The sequence below is a fragment of the Microcaecilia unicolor genome, chromosome 1 (genome assembly GCF_901765095.1).
Source record: "Microcaecilia unicolor chromosome 1, aMicUni1.1, whole genome shotgun sequence".
NCBI classification, from domain to species: Eukaryota; Metazoa; Chordata; class Amphibia; order Gymnophiona; family Siphonopidae; genus Microcaecilia; species Microcaecilia unicolor.
The window spans coordinates 269,005,510-269,021,340 of record NC_044031.1 but is presented as its reverse complement, the minus strand read 5'-3'; the positions used below and the strand labels follow the sequence as shown (position 1 = coordinate 269,021,340).

General features: G+C 45.0%; 1 protein-coding gene across 1 annotated transcript in view; it reads left to right on the top strand.

The window, feature by feature from the left end:
* MRPL3 (mitochondrial ribosomal protein L3) overlaps window positions 1–15,831 on the top strand; it is an 88,715-nt gene that overhangs the window by 53,849 nt on the left and 19,035 nt on the right. The window contains exons 8-9 of the mRNA XM_030206464.1: window positions 5,961–6,038; window positions 13,339–13,416. Coding sequence (XP_030062324.1) covers window positions 5,961–6,038; window positions 13,339–13,416 — 156 coding nt within the window. The remainder of the gene's footprint in view (window positions 1–5,960; window positions 6,039–13,338; window positions 13,417–15,831) is intronic.

Below are 15,831 nucleotides of genomic sequence, written 5' to 3'. Positions count from 1 at the left end.
GGCAACAAATTCCAGAGTTTAATTACACATTGAGTGAAGAAATATTTTTAGCTTCATTGTGTGCCCCCTAGTCCTAGCATTTTTGGAAAGATTAAGCAAAGCGATTCACTCCACTCAGTATTTTATAGACCTCTATAATATCTTCCCTCAGCCATCTGTTCTCCAAGCTGAAGGGCTCTAGTAACTTTAGCCTTTCCTCATAGGGAAGTCGTCCCATCCCTTTTATCATTTTTGTCGCCTTTCTCTGTACCTTTTCTAAACTATATCTTTTTAGAGATGCGATGACCAGAATTGCACACAGTATTTGAGGTGCACCATGGAGCGATACAAAGGCATTATAACATTCTCATTTTTGTTTTCCATTCCTTTCCTAATAATACCTAACATTCTATTTGCTTTCTTAGTCCTCGCTGCATACAATGCAGAGGGTTTCAGCGTATCATCAACGATGACACCTAGATCCTTTCCCTGGGTGGTGATTCCTATTGTGGAACCTTGTATCATGTAGCTATAGTTTGGGTTCCTCTTTCCCACATGCTTTGCTTTGTGCTTGTTCACATTAATCGTCATCTGCCATTTGGATGCCCAGTTTCCCAATCTCGTAAGGTCCTCTAGCAATTTTTCACAATCCTCTTGCGACTTAACAATTTTGAATAACTTTGTGTCATCAGCAAATTTAATTACCTCACTAGATCAGTTATAAATATGTTAAAAAGCAGCGGTGCCAGCACAGACCCCTGGGGAACCCCAATATCTACCCTTCTCCATTGAGAATACTGACCATTTAACCCTACTCTGTTTTGTAACTTTTAATCAGTTTTTAATCCACAGTAGGACATTACCTCATATCCCTTGATTCTGATTTCCTCAGGAGTCTTTCATGAGGTACTTTGTCAAATGCCTTTTGAAAAATCCAGGTACACAGTATCAATTGGCTCACCTTTTTCCACATGTTTATTCACTTCTTCAAAGAAATGTAGTAGATTGGTGAGGTTAAGCTTTAGCAGACGCAGCAACTGCCATGGAGTCATCTGCCATCTTGCCAAGATTTTAAAGGGAACAGTTTTATAAATGGCCTGGCTCTCCTCCCTTGTCTGTTACTTATGTACTGATGGCACATCTTAGTAAGCTATCCTGGAGGGGCAAGCTCCTTGGGGGAAGTCCTCAAGTTATAGATTAAGGATCTGAGGAGCCAGGACTTTCCAAAGATCATGTGTCTCCCCTCTGTGAGAGGAGCAGTGGATTTGTGTCAGGTTGAAGAAGGGAGGCTCATCAGGTTGATTGACCAGCCTGCCTCTTCTGTGTCAGAGTTATTGGCAGTTTCAAGATGATCCAGCCCTTTAGGGTTTCCATAGCTTCTGAGGCAGAGCTGGTCCTGTCTCATGAGGAGGTAGGGAAGCCCAGTAAGATGTGAGGGACTGTCCTGGATTGCAAAAGGTGGAAGTTCAGTTCCATCAACTATGCTGTAGGACAGTTTGTTGAGAGAACACCTGACAGCTTATTGACCTAAGCTTCAGTGCCTTGAGGTGGTTCCATTGTGGGTCGGAGCCTAGGAGATCTTGTAGTCTGAGGTAGGAGCAGTTAGTGAGATGTGTTTTCCTCCTTCTGGATCTTGCCAGAAGTATATATCTTTAGACCATTCTGTGGATTCACCAGGAGGTTTCTACTTCAGCGTACTTGGCAAACATTATCAAATCATGGCTCTTCCATTCACACTGTGGGGGGCAGTAGCCTGCCTGTGAAAGGAAAAAATTAGAGTTCTTCTTCATTCAGATTACTGCCTGTTGGACTCCAGTCTGGAAGCTGGGACCTGGGCAATCTCTGATAGGGTACCCCAAGGATGAGAGAGCCTGCACTGGAAGTCAGGTGCAAATAGCCTGAGTCCTTACCAATCCATTGGGTATTTTTTTTTTGGGGGGGGGGTCCTGTTCAATACTGAAACAGGCTAAGGAGACTGGATAATTAGGTTACCCTTTGAGCTTCATGCCTTTGGTTCTAGCTCAGCTTCGTAGACTTTGAACTTCTACAGCTCTTCCATCCCATGATAGTGTGTCTCTGGAGGTGGTCCACTGGCCCCAGTTGCAATGATGTAATATTTGGTGGTACTATCTGGCACCTGTAATGGGGGCACTATCAGGGTGGCAGTCACTTCTCCCCAGCAAGGGACATAGGCTCAGAACCCCTCAGCTGGGTGGGGTATGTCCAAATACCAGTCATACAGGCTAAGGATGGGGTCCACTCCCAGAGTCAAGTAGCACTGAAGCAATGCCTGTTGCTTACAACCTGCTGACTTAGGGCTACGAGTTAAGACCATTTAGTTAGCATCAAATGGTCTCTCTCCTGCTTGTGATGGGAGTGACTGTCCAGGTGCTGCCTGATACAGCCACTCCTGTAGCTTATGTTAGCAAGCTGGGAGAGTCACCTGAATAGTAGTGGTAGTATTGGAGATCAATTGGTGCCACTAGTGGGTGGAGCACCAATCTCATGAGAGGGAAAGTGCGGGTTACAAATGTAACAAAAAAAAGAATCTCATTATTGTGTTATTGGCCTCCTTAGCTGGCATGGAGAAATGGCAGGCAGAATTCCTTAATCAAACTATCTAGTATCCTAGGGAATAGGATCAGAGTTCCTGCGCATTGCAGAGGGTTGTGGAGCACTGGGGCTATTCAGTAGTCATATTGTTGGTAACGTAGCATGATGCCAAGGCCACAAGAGTATGAGTCACAGGAGAGATTCCGGCGCAGTGCTCATCTTTGTACAAATTCAGCTGTGGCATGAAGTAGTTTCACTGTACATTTTCTCATGGCCGTTCTTCTGCTGTTTTGTGCAGGGGAGTGAATTTTTCTACTCCTGCTCATTTGGGTGTCTGTGCTAAGGTCACAGTCCATGTTATATTATCCAGGTTAGGTTCTAGAGGTAGCCCCTCTGCCATTCTATAATGGATCCAGGTTATCTATGCCAAGGCCCTATCATGTAGAGGGAGCTGTTCCTTCTTTTTTTGTCTCATGGCCTGGCTCTTAAAAGGGTGAGGTTTATGTGCACAGGTTTTCAGCACCTTTGGATGTCATACGGTAAAGGTGTGCTAGGTGGTGGTCCTCCTGCTCAGGTGCAGAGCCACAGAAAAGTTGCTTGGGACTAGCCACAGTGTCTGTCTTTTGCTTGTATGTCAGGCGGCAGTTCCTTTAATATAGTCATTGCTAGGATGACCTGAACCTCAATTCTGTCATAGTGCAAGTGGTATTGCTAACCTATTACAGAGCCTAGGCAACAACTATATTGCTGGCTGTACATGCGGAGATATCACCTTTTTTGTTGTTACAGGGGTTAGTCAGTTTTGTTTCACCTCTGTCCAACTGTTGGTGTGGGGTCCTATTTGCTTGGTGGGCCCAAACACGGAGCCTCTAAGTTAATCTTCTTGGATGTTTTTTGTCCCTAAGTGGTTTCTAGGTAGCTTCAGCTTGATTAAGAGCATTGTGGAGATGCCAGCCTCTCGTGTAGGGACCCTTTTTCTTGGACAGTTCCGTCCTTGGCCTAAGGTCACTTTGCTCTTCTTATTAGTCAAGTGTTTGTCTCCTGGCTTTTACCATGAGAAGCACATGGATCTTATTATGGCTGTTCATGTTGTGGTTGCTCATGGGTTCTACTCAAGTATCTAGGAGGATCAGATTCCTTTCAAGGTCAGCTCAGTGTTTGTTTAGTTTTGCATTCTGTTCAATGGGTCAGTGGCGTAGCAAGGGCGGTGGGGGCGGTCCGCTCCGGGTGTCAACTCAAGGGGGGTGCTCCCAAAGTCCTCTTCTTCCTGTCAGCTCCCTACTTCCTTTACAAAGAAATCTCAGAAGCCGAGGCGCAGCGCCTCGCGTCTGCATGTAAAAGAAGTGTGGATCGTCTCTTCGGGCCTTCCCTCACTCTGTCTGTCCCACCCTTGCGGAAATAGGAAGTTGCGTCAGAGGGCGGGACAGACAGAGTGAGGGAAGGCCCGAAGAGACAATCCACACTTCTTTTACATGCAGACACGAGGCGCTGCCCCTCGGCTTCCGAGATTTCTTTGTAAAAGTAGTAGGGTGCGGGAGCTGGCAGGAAGAAGAGGAGTTTGGAGGGAGCTGAGGGTAGGCACTGGGTCTGGGGGGGGGGGGGGAGACTCAGATGGAAGAAGGGGCATGGAGCCTCCCAACAGTTAAAATGCACTCCGGGGGGGGGGGGGTCATCGTTCTGCACCCGGGGGGGGGGGGTGCAACGGCGAACCGCTCCGGGTGGCAGCCACCCTTGCTACGCCACTGCAATGGGTCATGTAGGGATGGAGCAGGATTCAAACCTATGATATCAAGGTGGCCGTGGATTAATGTGTTGATTGACTTGGGGAAAGAATTTCATCCTGGAACTCACTCTGAAAGAGTGCGGGCAAGATCTTGGGTGGAGTCCAAAGCAGTTGAGTTTGAGTCTGCTTCTAGGGCACCAGCATAATTGTTGCAGCACTACAGCCTAAGCATTACAAATTGGATGTTCAGGTTGGGGAGGATGGTGCCCTTTAGATAGGTGGATCTTAAGGGGCCTTGTTTTCCTGCTGCATGAGGCTGTAGGACTTTGGTATGTCCCACTTATCTGGACTGGCCTAAGAATGTGAAATTTGTTCTTGCCTGCTAATTTCCTTTCCTCTATTCCTGATAGACGAGTACAGGACCCACCTAAGAAGACTAAGATTTTGTAGGGTTTTTTTCACTCTGTGTCTCTCAGCAGTTGAATTTTTACCCTTGATGTTAATCCTTGTAATCCAGTTTATTTATTTGCTGCATTTGTACCCCACATTTTCCCACCAATTTGCAGGCTCAATGTGGCTTACACTATGTTGCAAAAGGTATAATCATAAACAGAGTATGATCTAATTTAACATATTACTGTGTAAGAAATTAGGTAGATAGGTCAGTAGAATTATTTACATAACACAAAATAAAACAGGTAAGATATAATGACCAATAGTGATAATGTGATTAACATAATCAAATTAGAAGAGATCAATATTAGTTGGTTTAGATATAGAATGGAAGCAAGTCATTAAGGAGGATTTTATTGTAAGTCTCTTCGAACAGGTGCGTCTTCAATAACTTCCGGAAGGTTGTCAAGTCATGCGTTGTTTTTATAGCATTAGGTAGTTTATTCCATGATTTTGTGCAGAGGTATGTGAAGGTAAATACGTGTAGTGATTTGTATTTGAGTTAAATTCTGAGTGTTAGTTTACATTTTTTAATCTATTTTTTCAGTTCTGCTTTGTCAGTAGTATACTGGCAAGTTCCAGAGCTGCACCACTTCTTATGCTGGTGATGATGTCACTGAGTTTGTGCTCTCTGCCTCTATCTCCTGGTTGGGGAGCATAACTCACTCTCTGGACCGGTCTAGTAGGAAACAAGGAAAGGAAATTAGCAAGGTGAAGGGAGACACCAGAGAGACACTGGAAGGGGAAATGAGATGCTGCATTGGGAGGAATGATGCTGGAAAGGGAAGGGAGACAGAGAGAGACACTGCATGGGGAAGGGAGATGCAGAGAGATGCTGGAAGAGGAGGAAAGATGCTGGCAGGTGAAGGGAAATGTGGAGCAATGCAAAAATGTGAATTTTGAAATTACTGCCTGAGAATCCAGAAAATCCAAAAATCAGGACTGACCTGATCCCCAAGCAGTTTGGATTTTTGGACTACTGTATGCATTGTTGGCCCCTACATATATCTAGGAAATAGAAGTGTATTCAGATGAGCTTATACAGGTTGGTATCCCCCAACTGTCTTTCAGGTGTAAATGATTTAATAGAGTTGGAGGAAACATTTCATCTAAATTTTCCTTCTTGCAAAAGCTTGTTTGCATCTGGAGGAGAGTTAGTGAGAATGACAGAAGAAAAATCATTTTTTCCAGTTGGGTTTTGCAGATCCTGTGTGTAGCTATTTTGCATTTGATTCTCTCTGTTTTTATTTAGGGTCTTGGTAGAATATTGCCAGGATCAAAGTTGCCTGGGAGGATGGGTAATATCTATAGAACAACCTATGGACTAAAGGTAAGCTTGTTTTAATATTGTGACTAAGATTCCACAAATGCATAAAACTGACTAAAATGCACCAGTATTTGAAAGTCACAAAGAAAACATACAGGGGGTGATTTCCAAAGCCATTTCCAAAAATAAAATTGCAGAAGTGGTCTTTGTGAAAATGACCCACCATGTATGAGTGCATTTGTAGGTCTGCTTTTACCTACAATATGAATAAAGCATTCCTGGCAATTATGCTGAGAGAGGAGTTCAAACTATGCACCTAGTTTAAATATTTAAGAGCATGCATCCATTTTCCCTCCCAGAAAAACTACCTAAAGAAAATAGGTGTAAATGTGTACAGATACTTTTCTTTGGACAGCTTTCAAAGTGAAAGGGTACATGTACTTTGTTTGGAAATTGTTGCAAAGTCCTTGAGTAAACAGTACCCATGGACACACAGATATTCAGCCAGTCTTAAAATTACCCACACGGGTAATTTTATAAAGCTTTTCTATGTTTTACATGTGAAAAAAGGGCTTTTATAAAATTGTGTGACTTAGTACACCAAGACTCGACAAATCCCAGGCACGAGATTGCCATGGTACCTAGAAATTGCACCCTGGCACCTGGGATTTCTTTCTTCCAATTTATTTATTTTATGCTACCAAAGAAGAATATATTTCCTACATCCCCACAGTGGTTCAACTCACTGTAAGCTTCAGCCATATGGTGCTAAAATTTCGGGTGGTTTTAAGGAACTTGAAAATTTTTTTTTTTTTTTTTTTTTTTTGCATTTGTACCCCGCGCTTTCCCACTCATGGCAGGCTAAATGCAGCTTACATATACAGGTACTTATTTGTACTTGGGGCAATGGAGGGTTAAGTGACTTGCCTGAATTTCCTGCACTACACAGCTCAAACTTACAGTGAAATATGTGGCAGACTCCAAACGAGAGACTGGGCAAAGGCTGGAAAAGTTTATATGAAAAAGAGAGAGGGAGGGAGACTAGATGAAGGCTGGGTAGGGGTATATGACAGAAGAAAGAGAGAAATTGGGTGATGACTGGGGAATATATATGAGAGAGAGTGAGAAACAGAGTGAAGGCATACAAGAGAGAGAGAGAAAGTGGAAACTGGGTGAGAGGTGGTATATGAGAGGGAGAGAGAGAGAAAGAGAGGTGGGGACCTATGCGTGATGACAACATGATTCCAGAAGGGAGACTGCTAATCCCGAAGTCCCCACTCTTCTACCCTACCCAGCCCCTGAAACTTAATTTACAATCCCACTCAGTTATGAATTCCCACTTACATACCTAGTCAATCTTAGTCTAACTTCTTCTGGTCTCCCAACCAATCTTAAACATTCTTCCTCGGTTAGTTCTTCTCTCCAACATCCCCATATTGCCAATACCTGGCCTCCTGCCACTGTGTCCCCTTCCAAAGCAGCCACATATCTAGTACTTCCTCAGTTCTCATTAACCTTGCTTTTCTTCATCTTTACCCTAGCATCCATCCTTATCCCCCCCTTCTCAACCTTCCCCTTCTTCTCCTCCTTCACAATATCTGTTCTCTTCTCCCTTCTCACTCCCCCAGTATCTGTCCCTTTCTCCCATCCTGACCCCTCCACCAGTATATTGCCCCTCTCAGTCCTAGCCCTCCTTCCTTCTGTATCAGGGTCGGCTCTCTTCCAGTTCCAACTCCCCAGTTCCAGCATCAACCTATTTCCGATCCCATCGCCACAGGCCCACCATCATTCATCATTGTAGTCCCAGCCTCATCCCCCTCGGTTAACTCCCCTCCGCAGCCTCAGTATCTGTCCCTTCTCAGTCCCAGTCATCCCCCTCAGGCCTCAGCATCAGCCCATTTCCAGTTCCAGCCCCAGGCTCAGCATGAGCCCAGCTCCAGCCCTTACTCTCAGCATCAGTCCCATCCATCCTCCCTCTCTCTCCCCCATCCTCCACCAGATCAATGCATTACACAGCAGCAGGAGCTGTTCCTTCGCTCCCTGCTGTTGTGACACAAGATAGGGGGTTGTGCTACTGCTTTATGACATGTTAATGCTGATAGTCTTTCCCAGGACTGCTGAGAGATAGAGCCAGGCCCGGGACAGGACCCCCCCCCCCCCCCCCCCACACACACACACACACACTCGTGCCCCCACCCCACTTATGCTGCTGCCCCCACCCCAGCAGCTGCTGCCCCTCTCCCCCTTACCTTCCTGTGTTTTCTCTTCTCCCTCGGTCTGTCATTCTCACTGCTCCTGTGTGCCGGGACCTGGGTTATCACATTAACACAATCACCTGGGTCCTGACACACAGGAGCAGGAGAGAGACAGACCCTGACACTGGGGAATCTTGCCCCACCCTTAGCCCCCTGTCGGCTGTCCTGGTCTTTCCCCTCTTATAATGAAAGGATAAGACACACATATTTAGTGCTATATTGTTAGGGGAGTACATAGTTTGTTTGGTATATTACATTCTCCCTTTGAGATTTTTCATTTGTGCAATTAATGCTGCTCCCTGTGGCACTACAGCATCCTTAAAAGGCAGAGGCAGGAAGTGCTTAGTTTTGCCTTTTGAAAATGCTATGATATCAGCAGTAGCTTCAGAACTCAGCAACTGGAATCAAAGGTGCAGCGCCTGTCATTTAGGCAGGCTTTTAGCACTCTTAAGCACAGCCACCCCAAGCTCATTTTTAAGTTTCCTTTGTTTTCAGGTGTGGCTGCCTGGTTTAGGCTGCAACCCCAACCTCAAGTTAAACGCTACCCTTTTTTCAAAGTTCAAGATTAAGGAGTTTAATTTAGCTGAGATTCTATTTTCGATGGCACAGAAAACCCCCAGTGGCATTAAAAGCTGCACCCAGTGTAGATGGTGATTTATGCTACGGACCTACACAATTGATGCATCGGGCGCCTTGGGCCAGATCATGACCCCTCTGATTGTAATCTCTGTTTAAAAATGCAGGTGAGAACACAGCGGGTGCGACTGGCTCAAATGGGGCAACGTTTTGGCTCCTCAAAGGCCAGTAGATCAACATTGACCTCTATGGCTATTCTGACCTCGGCATACATTAGTGGTGTACTGGCATCAAGTGGGTCTCCAACTGCCATGATACCAGGCACTGGTAGCAAGCTCCAGGAATGGTCAGCATAGAACCTGACAGCTAGGACGCGTATGGATTCGGCAGTGTCCTCATCGGCACTGGGGGATTCAGGCTGTATGCATCGGGGGAAGTCCAAGAAGCCTAAGCATCGGAATTCCTTGATGCACGGTGCTAGGAGCATCGGATACCCGAGAAGCAGTGGGAGGAGTGCTCCCCCTCCTTACAGGAGGTGCTGGTGCACAAGTCATCGAGCAGCCCAGTCTCCGCCACCAGTTCGGCACCATCTTTTAAGACTGCCTCTGCCCCGCCTCCCATGCCAGTGCTGATGCCCACCTTTAATGACAGGTTCCTCAACATGCTCTAAGAGGAACTGGTGCAGTTGCTGCAGGGTGCTCCCACTTTGGCATCAATGACACTTGCGTCACCAGTGGAACAGCCCCGGGTCCTCTCTGAGGTTACGTCGATGCCCAGATCTTTGAAGCCAGCGCCTCACAGGATGTCAACGTCAGGCCTTCTAACATCAGGGGAGGATGCTACCCTGGAGTCTGAAGGTAGGGCTGCACCTCGAGGACCTTCACAGAGTGGACATCGCTCCACCAGGCCGAGGTTAGTACAGACTCATTCACCTGCATCTGAGCATGGGAAGAATCTGATTGGAACTGCTCATGGGAGTCAGATGAGGATCCACATTACTTCGTCAGCTGGGTCGTCAATTTTGCCAAGCGCCATCTGGTACCCTCGCAGATGCTGGAATTTCTCGTGGTTCACTTCAGTATGATCCAGGGCCAGGTGTTCTTGCCAGCCTCTTGGGTGGAGAAACTGCAGGGGAAGATTCGGTCCCTTTTCAGGATTCCATTCCACCATGCACGTAGGATTACGTGCAGGTTCTGGGGTCCAAGACAGCAGCCATGGACATAGTGCCCTGGGCGACAGGACACATGTGCCCCCTACAGCACCCCTTCTGCGTTGCTGGTCGCTGGTGTTGCAGGATTATCAGGTTAGGCTCTGTTGGACCCTTCAGGTCCGACTCAGTATGCGGTGGTGGCTTCAGCAAGTCAGTTTGCAGGGATGAATGCCCTTGGCATCTCCGCAGTGGGTTTTAGTGGTGGGTTGGGGAGCCCATTACCTGCAGTGCAGTGCCATTGGTCCGCAACAGAGGCAGAATGACCCATCAACCTCTTGTAGCTTTGAGCAGTTGCTCAGGTGTTGGCGTTTCAGAGTCTGGTTTAGGGCAAGCTGGTCCAGGTTTTCTCTGACAACAAAACAGCGATCACGTTTTTCAGTCATCAGGGGGACACGCATAGTGTTGATCTAGTGGTGAAGGCACGCCTTCTCTGTGCGTGGGCAGAGCATCACATGCAATTTCTGTCTGCGGCTCACATTGCGGGGAGCCTCAAACAGACTTTCTCAGTCGGACGTTGCTGGACCCGTTGGAATGGGAGCTGTCCTCAACAGTGTTCCGCTCCAGCTCCGAATGGTGGGGTATGATGTCGATGGATCTGATGGCGGCTCGGGCCAGTGCCAAGGTGTCACTGTTTTTCAGCAGAGGCCGAGAAGCCAAATCTGAGGGTCTGGAAGCGCTGCTTCAATCCTAGTCAGCAGAAGATTTTCTCTACGTCTCCCTACCATGACCTTTCCTAGGGAGGGTCCTGGGTCAGATTCTACAGCATCGTGGTTTGATGATTCTGGTGGCTCCTGTCTGGTCCAGGTGTCCGTGGAACGTGGATCTCATCCAGCTGCTCATGAATGACCCGTTCCCGCTGCTGCTAGTTCCCAATCTGCTCTGTCAGGGTCCAGTGCCCATGGAAGAGCCCTCCTACTTTCGTCTTATGGCCTGGCTCTTGAGCGGTCATGCATGAGGATGAAAAGCTATGCAGAAGGGGTGATCACCACCCTCCTGCAGGCCTGCAAATGCTCTATGACTTTGGCGTACACATGGGTTTGGTGGACATTCGAGTCATGGTGCTCCCAGCAGAGAGTCTCTGCGATGACTCCTTCCTTGCAGAGGATCCTGACATTTTGGCAGAAGTTGCTGCAGAAAGGTCTGGCATTTAATTTGCTTCAGGTGAAGGTGGCAGCTCTAGCTTGTTACCGAGGCTGAGAATGGTCTTCGCTGGCCACCCATCCAAATGTTGTGTAGTTGTTGAAGGGAGTTAGTCCTCTCAAATCTCCTCTGCGGCCTCTCTGTCTGGACTGGCACTTTAATTTCGTTCTCCGTTCTCTGCAGAGGGCCCCTTTTGAGCCTTTGCTGACAGCATCCTTGAAGGATCTGATGCTGAATGCGGTGTTTCTAGGAGCTGTGGCCTCGGGGTGGCGGGAATTGGAGTTGCTAGACTTGTCTTTTTGGGATCCTTTTCTCCAGTTTTCGGACTCAGGGGTTACAATCCATCTGGATCCATCCTTTTGTCAAAGGTGGTCTCAGCTTTTCATCTTAATCAACCTCTGTTTCTCCCATCTTTCGTGGTGGAGGATTATCCGTGGGACTTTGCGGCCCTATCACTCTTGAATGTCCAGTGTGTGCTGCTTTGCTGTCTGCACATGACAAGTGACTTTCGCAGGTCGGATCATCTCTTTGTCCTGATGGTGGGACCCCGGAAGGGTCTGACAGCTTCCAAGGCAAACCTAGCGCGCTGGATTAAGAACGCAATTGTTTCAGCATATGTGCTGGTGGGTCGCAAGGCCCCAGGGAGGGGGGTTGCAAACACATTTTACGAGTGCTGTGGTGACTACCTGGATGGGAGGCAAGGGTTTTTTCCCTGGAGGGCATCAGGCGGCCACGTGGGCCTTTCTGCATTCTTTCTCTAAGCATTATTGTTTGGATGTGGCTGCGCGCTGGGAGTTTTGGTTTGACACGGCGGTATTTTCTGCAGGGTCGTCAGAAAAACCCTTTAGGGACTACTTTGCTACATCCTAATAGTTGCTAGATTCATCTGCTGCTGACGCTAAGGAAGGTAAAATTATGTCTTGCCTGATAATTTTCTTTCATTTAGTCACAGCAGATGAATCCAGAATCCCTTCCTCTCTACTATCTAAGGTGCTAGCATTTTCAATTGGTTGTTTTCTTGTTCTACATGTGATGATAACATAGCAATCACATCAAATGAAAAACAAAATCACATTTAAAAAAAAAAAGGCTGCACACCCAGCAGACAGTTCCTTGAGATCTGAGCATAAATGATGTGACTGGAACAGAGGCCCATCCCAGGTAGTACTGAGGCGAGTTAGGGCTGCTTTTGGTAGCTGACATGCTGACTTTTGGGAGAAGCTATCTGACCTATATCACTGTGTTTAAAGTCAGTGATCTCTATCTCCAGCTGCTGGTAGATGAACACACTAGTTGCTGGATTCATCTACTGTGACTAAGGGAAAGAAAAATATCAGGTAAGATATAATTTTACCATAAGCAGAAGCTTTGGAGTCACTGAGCATATCAACCAATTAGACAGTTATTTGCTGTTTTATTCCATGCCCTTCTGTTCTTCTGCTTCATGTTTTATATTGTGTTTTTTTGGTAAGTATATTGTAGCGAGACTGTTTCACTGCACAAGTCTGATAGCTTTATAATGTTATAAATTTAAATAAATAGTTATAAAGGAGTCATATGTAAACACTAATTTACTTTCGATGGTTATGCCTTTAAAGTAATTGTTTTGAGCTTTTTCTACATGTAAAGCCTGTTTTACATGTGAAAGAGAACTTTTATAAAATTGTACAATTGTATGCACATGTAAAAAGTAGACACAGGAAAAAAGAAATTGCACTTCATTTTACATGATCTGCATGTAGGCATTCCAGGAGGCATAGTTTTGTCCAGTGGCATAGCTGTGGGGGTGGGAGCCTGGACCTAGTGCGCCAACCCTCATCCCCGCCACCAAAAAAAAAAATTGATGCACTATCTGCTGGTTTGGCAGGCAGAAGTTTTCCTCCAGCTGATGCTTGTTTTCCTGAGCTGTTGTGCTACCTGCCCTGCCCCCTCCCCCCCACCACACACACATGCTTGGTTGTAGTGAAATTGAGCAAGCACGAGGGAGGCTCCCTCCCCTTCTGTGTATTTGTGAAAACTGAGCATGCGCAGGGGGTGGGCTTATTTTGCATTTGTAGAATAGGCTTAAAATAGGTGCCTGTTTGAGCTTCTCCCTCATTGGTACCCTATTATAAAGTTAACTTCGTATATCATGATTTATTGTTCTGTTTTTATATTATATCTTGTTCTTTCATTGTTTTAGGTATGGAGAGTGAATACAAAGTACAACATCATTTATGTAAATGGTTGTGTTCCAGGACACACCAATTGTTTAGTGAAGGTAAGGTAATTTTTATTGTTCTTGCTTCTGTCATATTTACATTTGGAAGATAGAATACTAGCAGCAAATATGATAGATAATCTGATCTGTTTTTATTTTCTAAAATTATTATGATTGATTAGTCATACAACCAACAATCCAACTAAGAGTAGACAATAATGCAACTACAACTTCATCCTAACTTCTGTACATCAAAAAGAGATTTTCAAGAACTGTCATTCAAACTGAGCTAGAGCTTCATTAAATGATCTGTATGTCTCAAAATCTCTTACATGTCATAGGTTCTGACTACCCACTGTCTATTTTGTTTGGGAATTTCCAGTACATATAAAAATGGTACTTATTCTGTTGAAGATGTTACATGCCCCTGTCCCTATTAACATCAAGCTACAATGCAACTCTAAATCAGGAGAACTGGCCTCTTCATATCCTCTTTGAAGGCCATCATTTTGTAGACCTTGCTCAACAAAGAGTTGAAGAGGCTGATTCTTGTTCAGGACAGGACATATACCAGCTTCAGTAGGGTAGGTACTAATTTATATGTATTGGAAATTTAAAAAAAAAAAAAAACAATCAGAACCTATGGTTTCTACTGTAGAGAAGGATATGTATATTAAGGCAACCTTGCCTCCTTTCTTTTTAGTTTTATTGATGTGTGTTATTTTATATCCTGGCAGGCATAAGTCAAGCAGTTCCGGGTCATCTCGCATTTGCAGCCAAGTTTCTGTTATGAATAGTGTACCTAATTACTCGGTTTCAATCTAGTCTCTAATTATGGTTGACTTGTTAACCGCTCATCTCGCATTTATATAACCTATAGGAATGGGCACATATGTATCAGTGTTGTTGTTGGTGTACTTAACAGTCTGTAAATGTCTGTACGTTCTATCTTTTTTGATGTTGTGGTCATTGCGATTGTTATTTGTGCATATCTTTTTGGTATTGGTTAGAGTGTTGATCTCTGGTTTGTTTTGGTTTTTATAGTTTGGTCTTTCCAGTTGGTATGGGGGGTTTCATCTTGCTGTAATAAGTATTTTGTTCTATTCATTGATTGAGGCGGCTTTTAACCCCGTTATCTGTAGTATTATCATGCAGTAGAAAAACTGTGATCTAATATTGGCCATAATGGGATATGTTGTGGGACTTGTGGTAGAGTGGTGGTAATTAGGAGTTAATTGCCAGAGCCACCAGTGGTCTACCCAGGTTGCTTAGTAAACTTTACTTTATTCTACAGTTTTTCCCTGATGCACAATGGTGTAAATTCTGTATTAGAAAGATTGAGACAGAACAGGCAACAAAAAACTTGACAGGAATCCGATCTATCATATCTATGGGGCTCCGTAGTCAATCGGAGCTGGACACAGAGACCATGAAAAAGAGTGTTTGCCTCCCTGTTAATAGGTAGGGTTTCTCTTTCAGGCTGCCGTTCTTCTGTAGATGTGCAGCTGTGAAGGGAGTTTAGAACGGGCTACAGGCCACAGTGTTGCTCTCATGTTCATGGATTTGACAATTTCCTTAGTTTGCTATTTGAAGGAAGGTTACAAATTCAGACAGTTCTCTTTTTCAAGTTGCTGGTTTGGAATTACTTCAAGCTTTGGAGAGGGGAGGGGGAGGCAAGCTGAACAGGATAGGTATTTGTAAGACAAAGGAAAGTGATTGAAAGTAATTGACCTTAAGATCGGAATGCAGCTATGAAAAAATCTACCGCAGTGCTTGTTTTAAATCTACACAAAACTTGTACCTCATTGTTATTAGGTAGGTTCCTCTTTTAAGCTGCCATTCTTCCTTAGTCGTGCAGCAGTGAAGAGAGAGTTTAGAGTGGGCGACAGGCCACTGTGTAACTCTCATTTTCATAGATGCGTCAATTTCCTTTGTTTGCTGTTTGAAGGAAGGTTACAAATGCGCAGTTCTCTTTTTCAAGTTGCCAGTTTGGAATTACTGCAGGCAATGGAGAGGAGAGGCGGGAGGTGAGCTGAGTAGGACAGGTATTTGTGAGACAAAGGAGAGTGATTGACCTTAAGCACTTCTTGGAATGCATCTATGAGAAAAGCTTCTGCAATGCTTGTTTTAAATCTCCACAAAACTTAAATCTTGATAGTTACTGTTATATAAAGTTACTTTACTTTATTGTTTAGCTCTTTTTGTAAATGCACTTAAACGGCCTTATTTAAGTCAGAAACATTGCTTTCCTTGAGACTGTTGTATCTTCTTCCCCAGATTACTAGGTTGTTTGAAGATCTTTGATTTATTTGACCAGAGCAGATTTTTGTATTAAAGTAGGTGAGGTTTCAGAACTTTCTATCTATTCAGTATAACAAAAAGCCAGTTTGTCTTTGGCAGCAATTAACAGGGGAGTATTAATTTCACATACAGTGCTCGATGAGGGTCTGACTCTCTTTGAAGTAGGAATGTTGC